This window comes from Canis lupus, chromosome 21, assembly GCF_003254725.2.
Source record: "Canis lupus dingo isolate Sandy chromosome 21, ASM325472v2, whole genome shotgun sequence".
NCBI lineage: Eukaryota > Metazoa > Chordata > Mammalia > Carnivora > Canidae > Canis > Canis lupus.
The window spans coordinates 22,872,422-22,890,773 of record NC_064263.1 but is presented as its reverse complement, the minus strand read 5'-3'; the positions used below and the strand labels follow the sequence as shown (position 1 = coordinate 22,890,773).

Sequence of the window (18,352 nt, the reverse complement as noted above, 5' to 3'; positions counted from 1 at the left end):
AGTGAGTTTCAGGCAGCATTTTCCCCCCTTTTAAAGTAACAGGCTATTTTGTTGATTTCTGCTCTGAGTTGATAATGCCTATTATTATTAGAATTCTGATAACTTTTTTAGTAAAAATTGCATGTTTCCTTACTTGATTGGTCTTCATTTGATTTTTGTTTTGATATAATATTTTAAAGTTATAAATATAGAAAACGATCACATTAATCTTTTAGAGTCTCCAGTTGATATTGGTAAAAAATAATCAGATCTTGGGACTGAGCTTTTATATTCAGGAGTTAGTTGACATTTACTCTGCAGAAATATTTTGAGTGCCTCCTTTGTGCCATATTCTGTTCTAAGCACTGGGAATATATAGAAAAATACGAGATTTTTTTTTTTTTCCTCAGAAAGATCTAGTAGGGAAATAAACAGTTGCTATAAAATGTGGTTCTGTAATCTTTGTTAGTGGTTTGTAGACGTGATGCCATAGATTTCTAGAGTAAGGAGTGCCTTCAACTGTCTAAAATAGTCTAGAAAGATCTTTGAAAAGGTGCTTGAACTGCCTTTTTAATGGACTCAGGAGTATTCTTATCTGTAAGAGATGGGGAAAACTCACAGGCAGGTAGATCAGCTCACTCAAAGGCACAGAAACAAGAAATGGCATGGTGTGTTTGGAGAATTGCTGGAAGCTGAGCATACAAGGGTAAGAACTGTCAGGAAATAAGACTGGAGATGTATGCTGGGACCACATTAATTACAAGGGGCTTTCCTTGCTTTTAAATTTCTGTAGAGCCAACTTTGTGAGAGAATATTACTATCAAGAGAGTGTGTACACATATATTCCCAGAGCGAGAGGCAATAGGATGGAGTATAACCGCTGTTGGATTCCATAGGATCCTCGAGGAAGTTGCTGAGTAACTTATCTTATGAGCAAACTAGCTATAATGAATTGAGGATAACTATCAGGCAATTTCTGAAAGTACAGATTATATCATGAATATTTTTAGTGTCGTCATCGTCGTCGTCATCATCATCATCATCATCATCATCATAATGTTGACAGAGGGATCGGTAGATCCCTAATAAAATTAACCTTGTGTATAGGATATCTTTCAGGTTAGGATTAGTGAGTAATTTTTAAAAATTGAGGTAAAATTTACATACATTGAAATGCATAGATCATTAGTTTCAATTCTTTGTATAACGGTGTACCCTCACCCCAGGAAAGATATATGCTGCATTTCCATCACCTCAGGGAGTTCCTTTGTTCCCCCTGTTCTCTACCAATCAATCCCACCCCACATAGACAACCAGCTGTCTGGCTGAACTGTGTATACGTGGAATCATACAGTATGCTTTCTGGCTTTTTTCACTCAACATCATGTTTTCGAGATTCATTCATATTGTTATGTGTACCAGTGGTGTCTTCCTTTGTATTGATGAGTAAAATTTCATGATTATACCTCAGTTTGCTTATTAATTCTCCCTTTTGACACTTGTGTGGTTTTCTATCAACAGTCTTCTATAAATCTTCGTGTAGACATATGTTTTTACGTTTCTTGAGTAAATGCTTAAGAGTAGAAATACTGGGTCATAGTTTAGACAGATGTTTAACTTTATAAGAAACTGTTTCCCAAAAGTATCCCAAAAGTGTATTCTTCTACACCTTTACCAGCAATGTGGAAAGTTAAAATCGCTCCACAACCTTGCTAGTATTAGGTGTTGTCATTTTAATTGTAGCTATTCTAACAGGTATGAAGTGGTACCTCCTTATGATTTTATTTTATTATTATTTTTTTAAAGATTTTATTTATTCATGAGAGAGAGAGAGAGAGAGAGAGAGAGAGAGGCAGACATACAGGCAGAGGGAGAAGAAGCAGGCTCCATGCAGGGAGCCTGACGTGGGACTCGATCCCGGGACTCCAGGATCACGCCCTGGGCCGAAGGCAGGCACTAAACCTCTGAGCCACCCAGGGATCCCCCTCCTAATGATTTTAATTTGCATTTTCTTGATGACCACGACATTGAGTACCTTTCCCTGTACTTATTGGCCATTCTTATTTCACCTTTGTGAAAAATTTTATTTTTTTGCCCATTTTTAATTGAGTTGTCTTTTTGTTACTGATTTATAAGAGTTCTTTATATACTCCAGACACAGTCCTTTGTCAGATTGATGTTTTGCAAGTATTTTCTCCCAGTCTGTGGACTGCTTATCATTTTCTTAATGGCATCTTTAGATGAACAGACATTTTTTATTTTTGTTAAGTCCAGTTTGTCTATTTTTAATTTTATGGTTAGTGCTTTTCATGCCTTCTCTATGAAATATTTACCTCCCCCAAGATTGCAAGATTCTCTGTATTTCTTCTATAAGCTTTATGATTTTAGGGTTTATGTTTACAGTGCTATCCTTGAATTAATTTTTTCATGTGCTGTGAGGTAAGGAATGAAATTAATTTTCCTCCCCTATGTTTATCCAGTGTTTGTTTAAAAAACTTTCTTTTCTCTATTAACTTGCTTGGGTTCCTTTGTCCGAAATCAATTGGCCATATATGTGTAGCTTTATTTATATAATCTTTACTCTGTTCCATTGATCTTTGTTTTGATCATTATGCTAGTACCATATTGTTTTGATTATGTAGTTTTATAAAAAAAAAAGTTTATCTTGGTTTATCTAGAAGATTCTTTGCTTTTCTGTATAAATTATAGTATCAGCTTTTTAATTTCTAACAAAAAAACGAAAGCCTTTTGAAATTGGAATTGTGATTATGAAACAATCGACCCATATATAGAAATATAATGAATTTCTGTATATTGACCTTGTATACTGTGACCTTATGAGTTCTAGTAGTTGTTTTGTAGATTACTAATGGAATTCATTTTCATTATATGAAAATTATGTCATCTAAAAATAAAGACAATCTGACCATTTTTGCTGTGTATATGTATAAGAAATATATAAACTATATTTGAAAACCAAGAGACTAAGAAAAACACACACTCATAATGAAAGCAAAAAAGAAAAATAGTTCTTGATTTTTTCAGTGTTCCTGTTTCACAGTGGCTGCTGCTGCTTTAACTGGGGTTATTGTTAATTCTTTTTTTTCTTTGTGTATACCCATAAGTAATATTTATTTATTTTTTTTAATTTTTTTTAAACTTTTATTTATTTATGATAGGCACACAGTGAGAGAGAGAGAGAGGCAGAAACACAGGCAGAGGGAGAAGCAGGCTCCATGCACCGGGAGCCCGATGTGGGATTCGATCCCGGGTCTCCAGGACCGCGCCCTGAGCCAAAGGCAGGCGCCAAACCGCTGCGCCACCCAGGGATCCCCCCATAAGTAATATTTAGCCTTGTTATGAGTGATATTCTTCTGGTGACTTTAGCACTTAATTTCTCTGGGCCTCAGTTTACATCTTTGTAACATGATAGGGTTCAACCAGATTATTTTCTTTTTAAAGATTTATTTATCTATTTGAGAGAGATGGGCAGAGAGAGAGAGAATCTTCAAGCAGATTCCCCACTGAGTGCAGAGCCTGACTTGGGGTTCCATCCCTTGACCCATGAGATCATGACCTGAGCTGAAACCAAGAGTCAGGCACTCAACCAACTGAGCCACCCTGGGTCCCCTCAACCAGATCATTTTCTAAGGTGTCTTCGAGATTCCTGTGAGTTTGCCATTTTAGCTCTCAATATATCAGATGGGGCAGGCGGGCAGGAATAGAAAGGATGTTTTTAGGGTCTGTAGTAATCCCTTTTCTTTCATTATAAATATGCTAGGGAATTATGAAATGATCAGTTTGAGTTTATTACTAATTCTGTTTATCATGGAAGGTTTGTCCTCATTTTGTTCCATTTACATTTGTTACTCTGTGTTAAGAGTTATGGTTAACTCACTTAAATTTTTCTGCAACTTTTATTTCTAGGCTTCATAGAGCCCAGTGTGCAATTAAACAGACTCAGGTAACTGTTCAGAAAATTGGAAAGGAAATTGAAGAAAAGCTAAGGCTCACATCTACAAGCAATGAACTGGTAGGTTTTTAAATATATTTACTTGTTTAGACTCCATGATTTCTAAATGTGATCATTATATTCTTCTTATTAGTAGTTAATTTTTTTCAAAAAGCTTTAGGTAGTTATTTTTTCTTTTAATGTTTTGCTGTGACTTATATTGGCATTTCAATGTTAGAAAACACTTTCCCGTCTCCTGATAATGCAACATGCAAAGTGCCTGCCTTTTACTGCTAGACAGAACTTCAGATTACGTACGATTACTTAGAAAATAATTAAAAGCTATTTTATTAATGCCTTGTCAATATGAACTCTAGACGTGAACTGTATAGTGAATAAGAAATAGCTGCCAGAAGGGAAAAAAAAGCCTTTAGGGACTAATTTCCTTTTAGAAGATGAGTTTAAAATTATTTGGAATGAACTTATTAATAGGATTGCTTATGGACAGTGTTCTCTTTTTTGGGAAAGATTCCTTTAATTAGGCATTTCCAAAGAAACAGAAGTTCTAACCCAAATGGACAGATTTAAGATATTAATATAATTTGGGGTTGCTTTATGCTCTTTCTAGTAGAAAAAATATATTAATTTTGGAATAAAGATTCTGTCTTTGTAAGCAGAATAGTAGGCATAACTAATAAATTGAACTTTTCTCAAATGAAGCCACATGGCTATGGGTAGCTTTTGATGAAATTTGTGCTATGGATTATGATAGTTAAAATATAATTCAAATCCTTAATTAAGTCTTAACTAAAAAACTTTTAAGTATTTGTTTGTACAAACTCATTCTCATAGGTTGGCAGTATCTTCCAGTTGTCATTTATAGCACTATCAACTTAGGAGAAGGCCTTTTTATCTCCAAACAAAAGTTCTGCATTACGGTGCCTGGGTGGCTCAGTCAGTTAAATGTCTGCCTTTAGCTCAGGTCATAATCCCAAGGTCCTGGGATCAAGTCCGTATGGGGCTCCCTGCTCAGCAAAGAGTCTGCTTCTCCCTTTGCCTCTCTCGCCACTCTTGCACTCTCACTCTCTCTTAAAAATAAATAAATAAAAATCTTAAAAAAGAAAAACTCTGTACTATCTTGAAGATTTGCCCAAGATAGTAAATTAATAGAACTATAGAAACACAATGTAGTTAACCACCAGCGCTGGAATTTGAAGTGAATGGGTGATGAATGGTTATTTAAACTATATAAAATTGTTGATTTTAACCCATAAATGGCAGTTTCATGTAATTCAACCTGATGTATAAAATGGCTAGTGCTGTACCTGGCACAGAGCAGACATATAAAATATGGTAGCTGCAATAAATATAGTAGTAATTCTTATTCATATGATTTTTCTTGTCTATGGAAAGCCTTCTGTTTTGGAGAAGCTGTTAAACCACCTCGTTTTAACTCAGGCTCAGTAAAGGAAGAAAACCCAGACCACAAATATATTGGAAAAGGAGAAAAAGCAGCTAATTTTAATCCTATCTGTAGTGTTTCTGTAGTGTTGAGAAATGCCACATTTTTAGAACCTTTGAGGAGAACTTGCTAGGTTTTCTTTTTCTCTCTTATTTTCATCTCCCAAGGCAAGACTGGGAAATTACTTATTTCATTAAATGACAGCATATGTTTTGTCTCAGTATGGAAAAATGTATGTTTAATCCTATTTTTCTAAAATATAAGTGGTGACACACAGAGCAAGGTGATAGAATGTATGAGTTTAAAGAGGTCAGGTTCATAGGTTCACTGTGTGTTTTTATGCTGCCTGGTCAACATAGAAGAGAATTGTTGATTTTTGAACTGAAAGTGAACCTAGAAATCATCTAGTTACCGTATAACTTCACTAAAACCACCTCCTCAGTACATTTTGTTCCCTTACCTGTTTTTTTCTCCATAGTATTTATTACCCTTTAACATGCTGTATACTTTTCATAGGTATTTTGTCTATCTCTCCTAAACTGTGTGAGGGGAGGGATTTTGTCTGTTTCTTCACTACTGTGTTCAGCAGTATCTAGAGAAGCATTTGACATAATAGATCCTCAGTAGATACTGAAGTTAGGAATGAATCTAGCATGTTAAATAACAAAATTCAACCAGGGAAATTTGAATTTCCACTTGGCTTTTTGATTCATGAATCAATGGGACATCAAGTAGAGAGGAGCAAGTAGAGAGGAGCTCCAAAGAGTCCTACAAAATGGAAGGTTTTTATAGAAGGATGGTAGGGCAAGAAAGTTATTAGCAAAAGAAAAGGATTGTTCTAGGCAAGGCCACCTTCTAGGGATAAAAGTAAGGTGTCTTATCATGCAGATTGCTTCATCTTTTTTTAGGGATGGAGAGGGCCAAAGGGGCAAACTTATTGGCACAGTTTGAAAAATTCCTGGCTGGCCAGATAAGACTACATTTCTACAGAAGGTTGACACTGCAGTTAGATTATTCATTAAGCAACTTGGTCTAAGCGACACCATTTTGGACCTGTACTTAGTCTTTTTATTTATTTTTTTAAATGAGCATTAAACCCTTACAAAAGGATGGAGAATGAGGCCTGAAGAAAGGAAGCAACTTTTCCATAATCATTTGACTAGAAAAGACAAATTTTGGTTTACTTGTCTTGTTTCAGGGAATAATGCCGTTTACTTGTTAATTTTCCACTCTAAGATTTATCTGTGGCAAATTAGAAACCTTTACTATTATGTTTTTTCCTCATTGCCTTCCTAATTGCTACAAGGTCATCATACTCCAACCCAAGCATTTTCAATTTTTAAGAATTGACTATAATTTTAACTTATGTATAAGCAGTCAGAAGGCATACTTAATGCCGAAAGAAATCAGATTACTTTGTAAGATCAAATGTAACTACCTCTATTATTACAAAGTGAGTTCATACTTGATGGCTTTTAAAGATTTAGCATCTTCCCATGCTATGTCAATAGCTAACATATCTTTGTGACATTTAATTATGTTTCTTATGAAATTTATCCTGTTGTCATTTTGAATTTTTGCTTATATATTATGGATTTTGTCAAATGCCTTTCCCGTATCTGTGATAGTTGTATTTTTTCCTCATGTTCTTGTATTATGATAGTCAAATACACTGATTAAACTTTGAATGTTGCATTCCTGGGGAAAGCCCCTCTTATTCATTTGGAATTATTCTTTTTTATGTGTATTGCCAGATTCAGTTTGCTAAAATGTTTAAAGGATTTTTGCATCTATATTCATGGGGGAATATTGGCCTGTTGTTTTGTTTTCTTAACAATCTCTGTGTCTAGTTTTGTTGTCAGGGTGATATTGGCCATAACTAATGAGTTGGGAAGTGTTTTTCCTTTTACTTTCTAGAAGAATATGTGTAGAATTGGAATTTTTTCTTAAATGTTTGGTAGAATTTACCAGTGAACCCATCTGGACCTGGAATTTTCTTCGTGGGTTTTGAACTAGGAGTTTAGTTCTTTAATAGTTGTGGGTTATTGAAATTCTCTGCTTCTTGAGTGAGCTTTAGTAGCTCATGTGTGTCAAGGATTTGTCCATTTCATTTAAGAGGTTAGTCTTTTTAATTTTAGCTATTCTCATGTGTGTAGTGTTTTCTTATTGTAATTTATAATTGCATTTTTATGATAAGCATTTTTCATATCTATTGGTCATGTGTATAATCTTTAAGAAGTGTAAGTTAGTATTTTTACCCATAAAAAAAACAAACAATGGGGCACCTGGTGGCTCAGTCAGTTATGTGTCTGCCTTCAGCTTAGGTCAGGATCCCAGTCTGCTTCTCCTCTCTCTTGTGGCCCCTCCCCCTCCACTTATGTGCCTGTGCTTGCTCTCTCTCTTTCTATCAAATAAATAGATAAAATCTTTGAAATAAAGAAGAAACTATTTAGATTTACAGAAAACTTGCAAAAGTAGTTCAGAGTTCCCATTTGACTTTCATCCAGTTTCCTCTAATATTAACCTCTTCTATAACCATGTTACATTTGACATAGTACATCATCAAACCAAGAAGTTAACATTGATACATTACCATTAACTGTGGGCTTCATTCAGGTTTCACCAGTGTTTCCACAAATGTCTTTCTTTTAAACAAATAGACTTTATTTTATAACAGTGGTAGACTTATAGAATTACTACAAAGATAGTATAAGGAGTATACCCTACAACCAGGTCCTCCTGTTATTAACATTTAACCTAAATGTGGTACATTTGTTACAATTAATAAACCTGTACTGATAAATCATCATTCACAAAATCCATGCTTCCTTCAAATTTCCTTAATTCTCACCTAATGTTTTTTTCTGTGCCAGGATCCCATGCAGGAAACTATTACAGTTAGTAGTCATGCTTCCTTAGACTCTACCTGGATGTGAAAATTTCTGACTTTCATTGTTTTTAATGACTTTGACAGTTTTGAGGATTACTAGTCAGGTATTTTATAGAACATTCCCTGACTGGGATTTGTCTTATGTTTTGCCATGATTAACCTGGATTCTGATGTCCTTTTTTTGGTCCAGTATCCAGCCCAGGATACCACATTGTATTCAGTCATGCTTTCCAGGCTTCTCTGATCTATGACAGTTTCACATTCCTTCCTATATTTAAATCACCTTTACTCATCACTGTTAATATTTACCTGAATCACTGCTTGGTTAAGGTAGTGTCCCCCAGCTTTATCCACTATACTATCCAAAGGACACTTTGGAGTATCCTTTCCATACTCAATTTTTTGAAAGCAAGATACTAAGTCCAGCCTTCACTCCAGTAAAGGGGACTTGTGTTCTACCTCCTAGAGGGGGGGCTGCCTACATATGTTATTTTGAATTCTTTGTGAGGAAGATTTGCACCCCTGCTCATTTATTTAATTATCCAGTCATTTACTCGTTAGTATGGACTTGAATATATTTATTTTATTCTTTAGGTTATAAACAAATACTATGTTATTTGTTTTCTTGCTCAACTTGTAGCATCAAGAGCTTTTTCAGGTTGGCTCCTGTGTCCTTTTGACATGGATCTCTTTTTTTATTTGTTTTTTAAAACACTTCCTTGGTTTCTGACACTATATGATCCAGGCTCATCTTGTATTTTCTCTGTCTCAGCCCTGATTTAGCCCTTTTTCTGAGGAGTCGTGTTCCTGTCATTGGGTAATGGTATTTAGAAACAAGAACTAGGCACTGGGTGTGCTTATAGCTATTGGGTTGTAACTACTTCTAGGCCCTCTCAGTGGACAGAGCTGATGTATATACAAGTATCTATGTCTATGTATGTATTAAGCTAAACATGAGTTTGTGCTAATACCTTCAACTATAACACCATAGAGTTAATTCTCACCCTACACTTTATTTGTAGTATCTTTTCTGTTAGTGAGAAGCCTGGCTCCCATTATCTGTAATTTATTAACTTATTTTTTCAGTCCTAGTATACATGTAAGTAGTTTCATATATTTTCCCCTTATTTTTAAATGAGATATCTGTCTTCTTGTGTTAAAGTGAATGGGTGGCGGATTGTGTGTATATCCATACATTTGCAGGTATATTTGCATTTTTCTTTTTTTGGATACAAGTCCTTTTTCTGATATATATGTTGGGAATATTTTCTTATGCTCTGTGGCTTGCCTTTTCATGTTCTTAATGGTGCCTTCTAAGGGCAAAAGTTTATAAATTCAATGAAATACAGTGTATTTTTTAATGTTATTTTATGGGTATGGCTTTTTGTTTATAGGAGATCTTTGACTAACCTGAAATCACATCAATTTCTTCTATGTTTGGGGATCCCTGGGTGGCGCAGTGGTTTAGCGCCTGCCTTTGGCCCAGGGCGCGATCCTGGAGACCCGGGATCGAATCCCACGTCGGGCTCCCGGTGCATGGAGCCTGCTTCTCCTTCTGCCTATGTCTCTGCCTCTCTCTCTCTCTGTGTGACTATCATAAATTTAAAAAAAAAAAATTTCTTCTATGTTTTATTATAAAAGTTTTATATTTTTGGGCTTGACATTTAGATCTATGATCCATCGCAAGCTGGTTTTTGTGTATGAGTTCAATAAGATTCATTTTTTTCTAAATGAATATGCAGTTGATTTAACATCATTTATTGAACAGTCTTTCCTTTCCTAATTTACTTGTTTTGAAGTGTTTGTCTAAAATCAGTTAACCAAATATGTGTTCATCTATTTCTGGATTCTCTGTTTTATTCCACTGATCTATATGTCTACCTCTTACCAACACCAAAGAATTCTTTTTAATTTATTAACGTAATATCTTGCGGTCTTGTTCTATTAACTTTTTAAAATCATACTTATTTTGTATATTTATTGGGATTTTCTGTGTAAACAATCATACCTGCAAACTTGGACTGTCTTGAGTGCTTTATTATTTAATTCTTCTGACTTATTTCAATAGCTAGAACTTATATACAATCAAAGTGATGCAGTGAAATCATTTCTTTGTTCCTGATTGTGGGGAGAAATGATTCATCCTTTCTTAATTAAGTATAATGGTAGTAACACCCTTTATTGGTGTTAGGAAATTACCTCTTATTCCTACTTTCTGAGATGTTGAATTTTGTCAAATGCTTTTTCTGCATCTATTGAAATAATCATGTGGTTTTTCTCCTTGATTCTCCATAATTTAATTTCAGATGTTTAACATTATGTTTCTGGAATAAACCTGAATTTGTTACAATATATACTTTTTTTTTTTTTTGATATCTTGCTGGATTTGATCTGGAAATAATTTAAGGAGTTTGTGCATATTTGTTAGAGATATTATAATACAATGTTTTAAATTTATCAGTTGGTATTAGAATTACGGTAACCTGGTAAAATTAGTTGAGCAGCGTTCCTTTTTCCTATTCCATCTTGACCAAAAGCAGAAGTCTCTGCTTTTAATATTTTCTAGTGCTGTGCTGAGATTTCATATCTTTTTATTCATTATGAGAGTATTTTACTTTTTCTGATACTTGACTGAGATTTCATCTTTTTATTCTTTATAAGAATATTTTACTTTTTCTTACACCATATTTGTAATTGTGGCTTTGTATGGTAATTCTGACATCTGGGTTATCTTGTGATTGGCATATATTGGTTGTCTTTTCCCTAGAGAGTGAGTCACATTTTCCTGGCTCTTCATATCATATATTGAGTAATACTGCATAGTATCCTGGACAATGTGAACGAGATTTTGTGGACTCTCTGGATTTTGTTACTTTATTCTGAAGAGTATTGATGTTTTCATTTTAGTAGGTAGTTAACTTGTTTAGGCTGGAACTGCTCTGCCTGCAGTGGACCTTGGCTCAGATTTCATTCAGTTCAATACTTTTACCCTCAGGCACAGCTGCTTTCTGTATGCCTCATACATGTGTGGTTGAGGATTCAGAGACTCATATTGAATTTAAACAGAATCTGAGGGGATCCCTGGATGGCTCAGCAGTTTGGCACCTGCCTTCGGCCCAGGGCGTGGTCCTGGAGACCTGGGATCGAGTTCAGCATTGGGCTCCCTGCGTGGGACCTGCTTCTTCCTCTGCCTGTGTCTGCCTCTCTCTCTCTCTCTCTCTCTGTCTCTCCTGAATAAATAAATAAAATATTTTAAAAAACATATTTATAAACAGAATCTGGGATGTCCATTTTCTGCCTTCTTCTGTTCTGGTGGCCTCGATTGTGTGATCTCTTTCCCCTCGTTCCTTTGGCCAGAAAGCTAGTTGTTTTTCATTGGAGTTTTACCGCAGCCACCTTCAGGACAACGCTACAGAAAAGGGGAAATTCACTCTGTGTGTTGGTTGCTTGCAGCAGGTCCAGAGTCTCCAAAATTTACCTGTCACTGATCAATTTCCAGAATCATCAAGTAGTAGCTTTTTGTATATAGAATCTATAGCTATTATTTATGAGAGGACCAATTTGTTAGGTGCTTATTCTCACACAGTGGAAGTAGAACTTGGATGTTTTATTATTATATATCTTTGCCTTTATCTTCCTGGCTGGTCCTGGGTTCTAGGCCTTATATTGCCACTGAGTCTGTGATATTACTGGATTAGATTAAGTATTTTCTAGGAAAATATTTTCCCTTTCTTAGTGATTGAGAAGATGTAAGTGCAATAGAAAGAACCTATGCATGACGTTTAAAAGCAAATTTGTTCTCATAGGACAACTGCCATAGTTCTAAAACTTTTTTTCCCAGATTGCTAATTATTTCCAGGTTTTGTGGGAAAACCAATATAGATAAATGTGCCCTAAGCCACCATTCTCAAACTTTTTGGTCTCAAGACTCCTTTATACTCTTAAAAATTATTGAGACCTCAAAGAACTTAGCATATATCTGTTGATGATGCCTAGGTTAATAAAAGACAGATGGATTCTCACATTTATTTCTGCAATAAATCTGTTGTGATACCACAAATCTTAGAAATTCTGGAAAGCTCTGCTATACAGTTATAAGAAAATAAGAGTGAAAAAATGAGATAGCAGCTTAGTAGTAATATGAAAATATTTTTGATCCCACAGACTCTAAAATGGCCTCAGAAATTCTCATGGTTTCCTGGACCATGCTTTGAGAAAATTTTGTCTAAGACTTTTTAGCTCTAATGTGATCTAAAGAAAATTGTTTCCTTTAGTATGTCATTTACAAATTAGTCTGTCATTCTGAAATGAGTCTTTAACGTTGCCCATCATTGTCTTTGTAAAGACCCCAAAATAAGAATGTGTGTGCTTGCAAATAGATGAATTTGCTGTGATTTTCAGAGCAGATACATGTTGCATAAAAACACCAAAATCCAATTAAAAGTGATCCACTGGAGATGCACATGTGATATTAACTAGGAGTAAACAGGGATCCCTGGGTGGCGCAGCGGTTTGGCGCCTGCCTTTGGCCCAGGGCGCGATCCTGGAGACCCAGGATCGAATCCCACATCGGGCTCCCGGTGCATGGAGCCTGCTTCTCCCTCTGCCTGTGTCTCTGCCTCTCTCTCTCTCTCTCTGTGACTATCATAAATAAATAAATAAATAAAATTTAACTAGGAGTAAACAGATAAATAAAACACGGAAACCCATTAGAAGATACTTATGAAACATTAAGGTCTTTGAGCACTTTTGTTCAGTGCATTAGAAAGGAAGCTAAACCAGATCCCACTTGGGCAGATTTGTTTACTCATCAGAAATTAGAGCCAGCTATGCTGGTTTTGAATGACTTGATAAATTTCTGCAAGTGGGCCAGTTTCTGCACATGGACCAAACACACTGTAAACATGCCTTCCTGTATCAGTTTAGTATTTAGATTAACTTGTACCCTTGATTCTTTGATTCTAGAAAATGCTTCCCAATCTGAGCATGTACCCTGGAATAGAGCAGATCAACCCTCTAAGTAGGCATATCTGTATTCTGTGAAAAGTTATTTTCCCCTTTTTGGAGGGGCTTTTTCCCTCCAAAAAATTCAGTTTAGAATTCAGTTTGCATATTTTGTGGAGAAATTCAAGTTATGAAAATGGAACACTTCTTTGTGAGAAAAGATTACTTCCTAAAAATTTGCGTATGTTTTTTCTCAGTGATGTAAAAACGCCATAGTGTGCCATGATCACACCAAGAAACCCAAATTGTTTCTTGGTTCCTTTTTCTTTAATGATAAACAACCTCATGGCCTTTGGTCTTTGCTTTTACAGTGGGTTGACAGGGCAAGATGGCTTTTATCACCGTTAGACCCAACCTCTTTAGAAGCACGTAGTATGCCCTTCATAAATATTTGCTTTGTTCAAGAAAAATTGCGTAGGAATGTTTTATATTTCATAGGGTTTTCCAGTCAAATATAATAATGATGATTGGAAATAAGCTTTTCAGCTTGTTTTCTTGGCTTGAATGTCTTTAACAGATGATCATGCCATCTGTTTAGAATCAGTATTTCAGTGATGAGGAAGAAAGCATTTTGGGTGAGAAATGATAGCTCTACTTTCCACACAACTGCGAAGTCATTTTCCATGCCCTTTGCTTCAACAAGGTTATACCATTACTCATCCCACTGAGTGCCTTTGCTTCTTCATTATATGTGAATCAAATAGAGATGCTGACTTTCATCATATTTAATTTATTTAATGAAAAGGTTTCTTTTCTCATTACAGTTTTAATTAGTGTATGTCTTAGGAAGGAGACAAGAATTTATTAGGTACAGCCAAATATTACTAGTTTGGTTAAGATGCATGTCATGGAAAATCATATAAAGTATATTACTGACACTATTGATAAAGACCAGGAGAGAAGGACACACACATTCATAGCACAGTAATTGTGGGTGAATGTAAACGTGTGCAAGCACCTGTATATGTTTGTTGTGGGGGCAGATTTCAGATTTTATCTGGAGGCAAATTCTGGCCTCCAAAGACATTTGGATTAAAAGGGAGTCTGAGTAAAGTTTTGATTCTGGTTTCATAGGTTTAATTAAGTAGGAAGTATTTTAATGGAAAGATAAGTTAACAAACTTATTTAGCAAACTTAATTTTATCTCTAATAGAATGTGTCTGGGATTTGTTTTATTAAATGAACATTCAGTAAAATTGACTTTTTGAAGTATGGTTCTATCATTTAAGAAATAAGCTTTATTTTTTAGAATAGTTTTAGGTTTACAGAAAAATTGTACAGAAAGTATTTCCCCTCTTCTCCTAGTTTCTTTTATTGTTAACATCTTATATCAGAATGGTATATTTGTTACAATTGTTGAATCAATATTCATACAATATTATTAACTTACGTCTGTAGTTTCTGTTAGGGTTTGCTCTGTGTTGTACAGTTCTTAGGGTTTTTTTTTAAGATTATTTATTTATTCATGAGAGACACACGCACAGAGAGAATGAGAGAGAGAGAGAGAGAGAGAGAGAGAGAGGCAGAGACACAGGCAGAGGGAGAAGCAGGCTCCATGCAGGGAGCCCAGTGCGGGACTCAATCCCAGGACTCCGAAGGCAGGCAGGCACCAAACTGCTGAGCCACCCAGGGTTCCCTAGTTCTCTAGGTTTTGTTTTTTGTTTTTTTTTTCCATCATACAATGCCTGGTCTTTAATGAGGTTTTTAAGAAATGTTTATTTACAATGATGATTACTGAAATGATATGTTAAGTCAGTTTCCTTTTTTTTTTAATTTTTTTTATTTATTTTTTATTGGTGTTCAATTTACTAACATACAGAGTTCTCTAGGTTTTGACAAATGCACAGTGTCATGTATCCACCATTGCAGTATCATGCAGTGTAATTTCACTGGCCTAGAAATCCTCTAGGATGAATCTACCATCCTTTTCCCCCTCTCTTAGAGACCCTTGGCACCACTGATCTTTTTACTGTCTCCATAGTTTTACCTTTTCCAGGAATGTCATGTAGTTGGAATCAAATAGTATGTAGCCTTTTCAGGTTGACTTCTTTTACTTAGCAGTATGCAACTAAGGTTCCTCCATGACTTTTCATAGCTTGATAGCTCATTTCTTTTTGTTGCTGAACAGTACTCCATTGTATATATATGCTACAGTTTGTTTAACTATTGAGCTATTGAAGTGCATCTTGGTTGCTTCCAAGTTTTGCAACTTGCCTTGCATATGTCAAATAATTATTAGTAAAGCTGCTATAAAACATTCATGTGTAGATTTTTGTGTGGATGTGAATTTTCAGCTCAACAAGTAAATATCCTGGAGCATGATTCCTGGATCGTATAGTAAGCCTATGTTTAGTTTTGTAAGAAAATGCCAGACCATCTTTTAAAGTGCCTATACGGTTTTGCACTGCCACCAACAATAAACGACAATTCCTATTGGTCCATATCCTTGCCAGCACTTAGTATTGTCAGTATTTTGGATATTAATGTATATATATATATATATATATATATATATATATATATATATGGCATTTCACTGTTGTAGTTTGCAGTTTCTTTATGACATGGTGTTGAGCATCTTTTCATATGCATATTGGCCTTCTTTGATGAGATTTTTAAATTGGGTTGTTTACTTATTGTTGGGCTTTTAGAGTTTTTGTGTATATTTTGGATATGATTCTTTTATTAAATAGGTCATTTTTAAGTATTGTCATCCAGTTTGTAGCTTTTCATTCTTTTAATAGTGGTTTTTACAGAGCAGAAGTTTTAATTTTACAGAAGGCCACCTTAGTTTCTTCTTTCATAATCATGTATTTGATTTGTATGTAAAGTCCTCTAAATTTTCCAGTGTTATCTTCTAGAATTGGTATGATAATTTAAAAAAATTTTATTCATGATTTGACTGGGGGTGGGGGAGGAGCAGAGAGAGAGGGACAAGCAGACTCTGGACTGAGTGCAGAGCCTGTCACGGGGCTTGATCCCACGACCCTGAGATCATGACCTGAATCAAAATCAGGAGTCGGATACTTAATCTATTGAACCACCCAGGTACCCCAGATATGATAATTTTTTTATTTTACATTAGTTCTGTGGTCCATTTTGAGTTAATTTTTCTGAAAGGTGTAAGGTCTATATCTAAATGTTCTGTTTCATTTTGTTTTTGTATGTGGCTGTCCAATGGTTATAGCACCATTTGGTGTAAAGGCTATCCTTTTTGCTTTGAATTGCTTTTGTTCCTTTGACAAAAATCAGTTGACTGTATTTGTGCTTGTATGTGTTTCCAGGTCATCTATTCTGTTCTGTGCATTTATTTGTCTATTCTGTGCCCATGTCACACTGTCTTGATTATTGTAGCTTTATGGTAAGTTTTAGCATTAGATAGTGTCAGTCTTCTAACTTTATTCTTTTTCAGTATTGAGCTATTCTGGTTTATTTGCCTTTCTATATAAACTTGAGAATCAGTTTGTTGGTATAAACAAAATAATTTGCTGGGATTTCACTGGATCTATAGATCAAGTTGGGAAAAATTGAACTCTTAATAATATTGTCTCCCTGTCCATGAATATGGACATTCATTTATTTGGCTTTCCTTTGATTTTTTTCATCAGTTTTCCAGTTTTCTTCATTTTAGTCTTATACATATTTTGTTAGACTTATACCTCAATATGTCATTTTTTGAATTTCTAATGTAATGTTGTGTTTTAAATTTCATATTCTAATTGTTCCTTGCTGTTACATAAGAAAAATATGGACTTTTGTGTATTAACCCTGGATTGTGCAGCCTTGCTATAATCATTTTTTACTTCCAGGAGGCTTTGAGTTTTGTTTTTTTTTTGGGGTGAGGGGGGTTGATTCTTTGAGATTTTCTACATAGGTAATCAAATCATCTGTAAACAAAGATGATTTTATTCCTTTTTTTCCCAGTCTGTATGCCTTTATTTCCTTTTCTTGTTGTACTGCATAGTTAGGATTTTTAGTAGATGTATGATAGTGTGGTGAAAGGGGACATCCTTGCCTTGTTCTCTAATGTAGGGAGAAAGTGTCTCGTTTCCTATAATTAAGTATGGATGATCCCTGATGTAAGATTTGACTTTATGATGGTATGAAAGTGATAGGCATTCACTAGAAATTATACTTCAAATTTTGGATTTTGATTTTTTTCTCCAGGCTAGCAGTATATGGTATGATGTCTGGCAGGGGTAACAAACCGCAATTGTCAGTCAGCCAGCCATATAATCATTAGAGTAAACAACTGATACACTTACAAGCATTGTGTACCCATGCAACCATCCTTGTTTCCCTTTAAGTACAGTATTTAATAAATTACATGACATATTTAACACTTTATTATAGAATAGGTTTTGTATTACATGATTTTACCTAACTGTAGATTATTGTATATGTTCTGAGAACACTTAAGGTAGGCGAGGCTAAGCTGTGGTGTTTAGTAGGTTAAATGTATTAAATGTATTTCAACTTAAAATATTTTTTTAACTTAAAATATTTTTAACTTATGATGGGGTTATTAGGACTAACCCCATCAAGTTGTGGAAGATCTCTGTGATGTTAGCTGTACGTTTTCTGGCAAATATTCTTCAAAGTTGAGAAAGTTTTCCTTTATTCTTAGTTTGCTGAGAGTTTTTATCATAAATCAGTGTTGAATTTTGTTATATGTTCTTTAAGCATGTATTGATATGATTATATGACTTTTCTTTTTTAGCATGGTTGATGTGGTGAATTTCATTGATCACTGAATGTTCAACCTGCTTTGCATATGTTGAATAAGTTCCTTTGGCTGTGGTGTATAATTCTTCTTAAACGTTGTTGGATTTGATTTGCTACTATTTTGTTGATGAATTTGCATCTGTGTTTATGAGAGATTGGTCTGTAATTTTCCTTTCTAGTGATGTCTTAGTTTGATTTTGGTGTTAGAGTGATGCTGACCTCCTAAAATGAGTTAGGAATTTCTTTAATATTTTAGAAGAGTGTTAAAAGAATAGTATTATTTATTTATATGTTTGGTAAAATTCACCAGTGAAACCATCTGGGCCTGTACTTTTCTATT

The 18,352-nt window shown here is 34.8% G+C and overlaps 1 protein-coding gene across 5 annotated transcripts in view; it reads left to right on the top strand.

Moving 5' to 3' along the window:
- The window catches only part of UVRAG (UV radiation resistance associated), a 314,973-nt gene that overhangs the window by 144,462 nt on the left and 152,159 nt on the right, over window positions 1-18,352 (top strand). For all 5 annotated transcript variants that reach the window (XR_007404442.1, XR_007404443.1, XM_025419621.3 and 2 more), the window contains exon 7: window positions 3,907-4,012. Coding sequence is in view for 3 of the 5 variants with exons in the window: in XM_025419621.3 (XP_025275406.1) it covers window positions 3,907-4,012 (106 nt within the window). In the remaining 2 variants the exon portion in view is untranslated. The remainder of the gene's footprint in view (window positions 1-3,906; window positions 4,013-18,352) is intronic.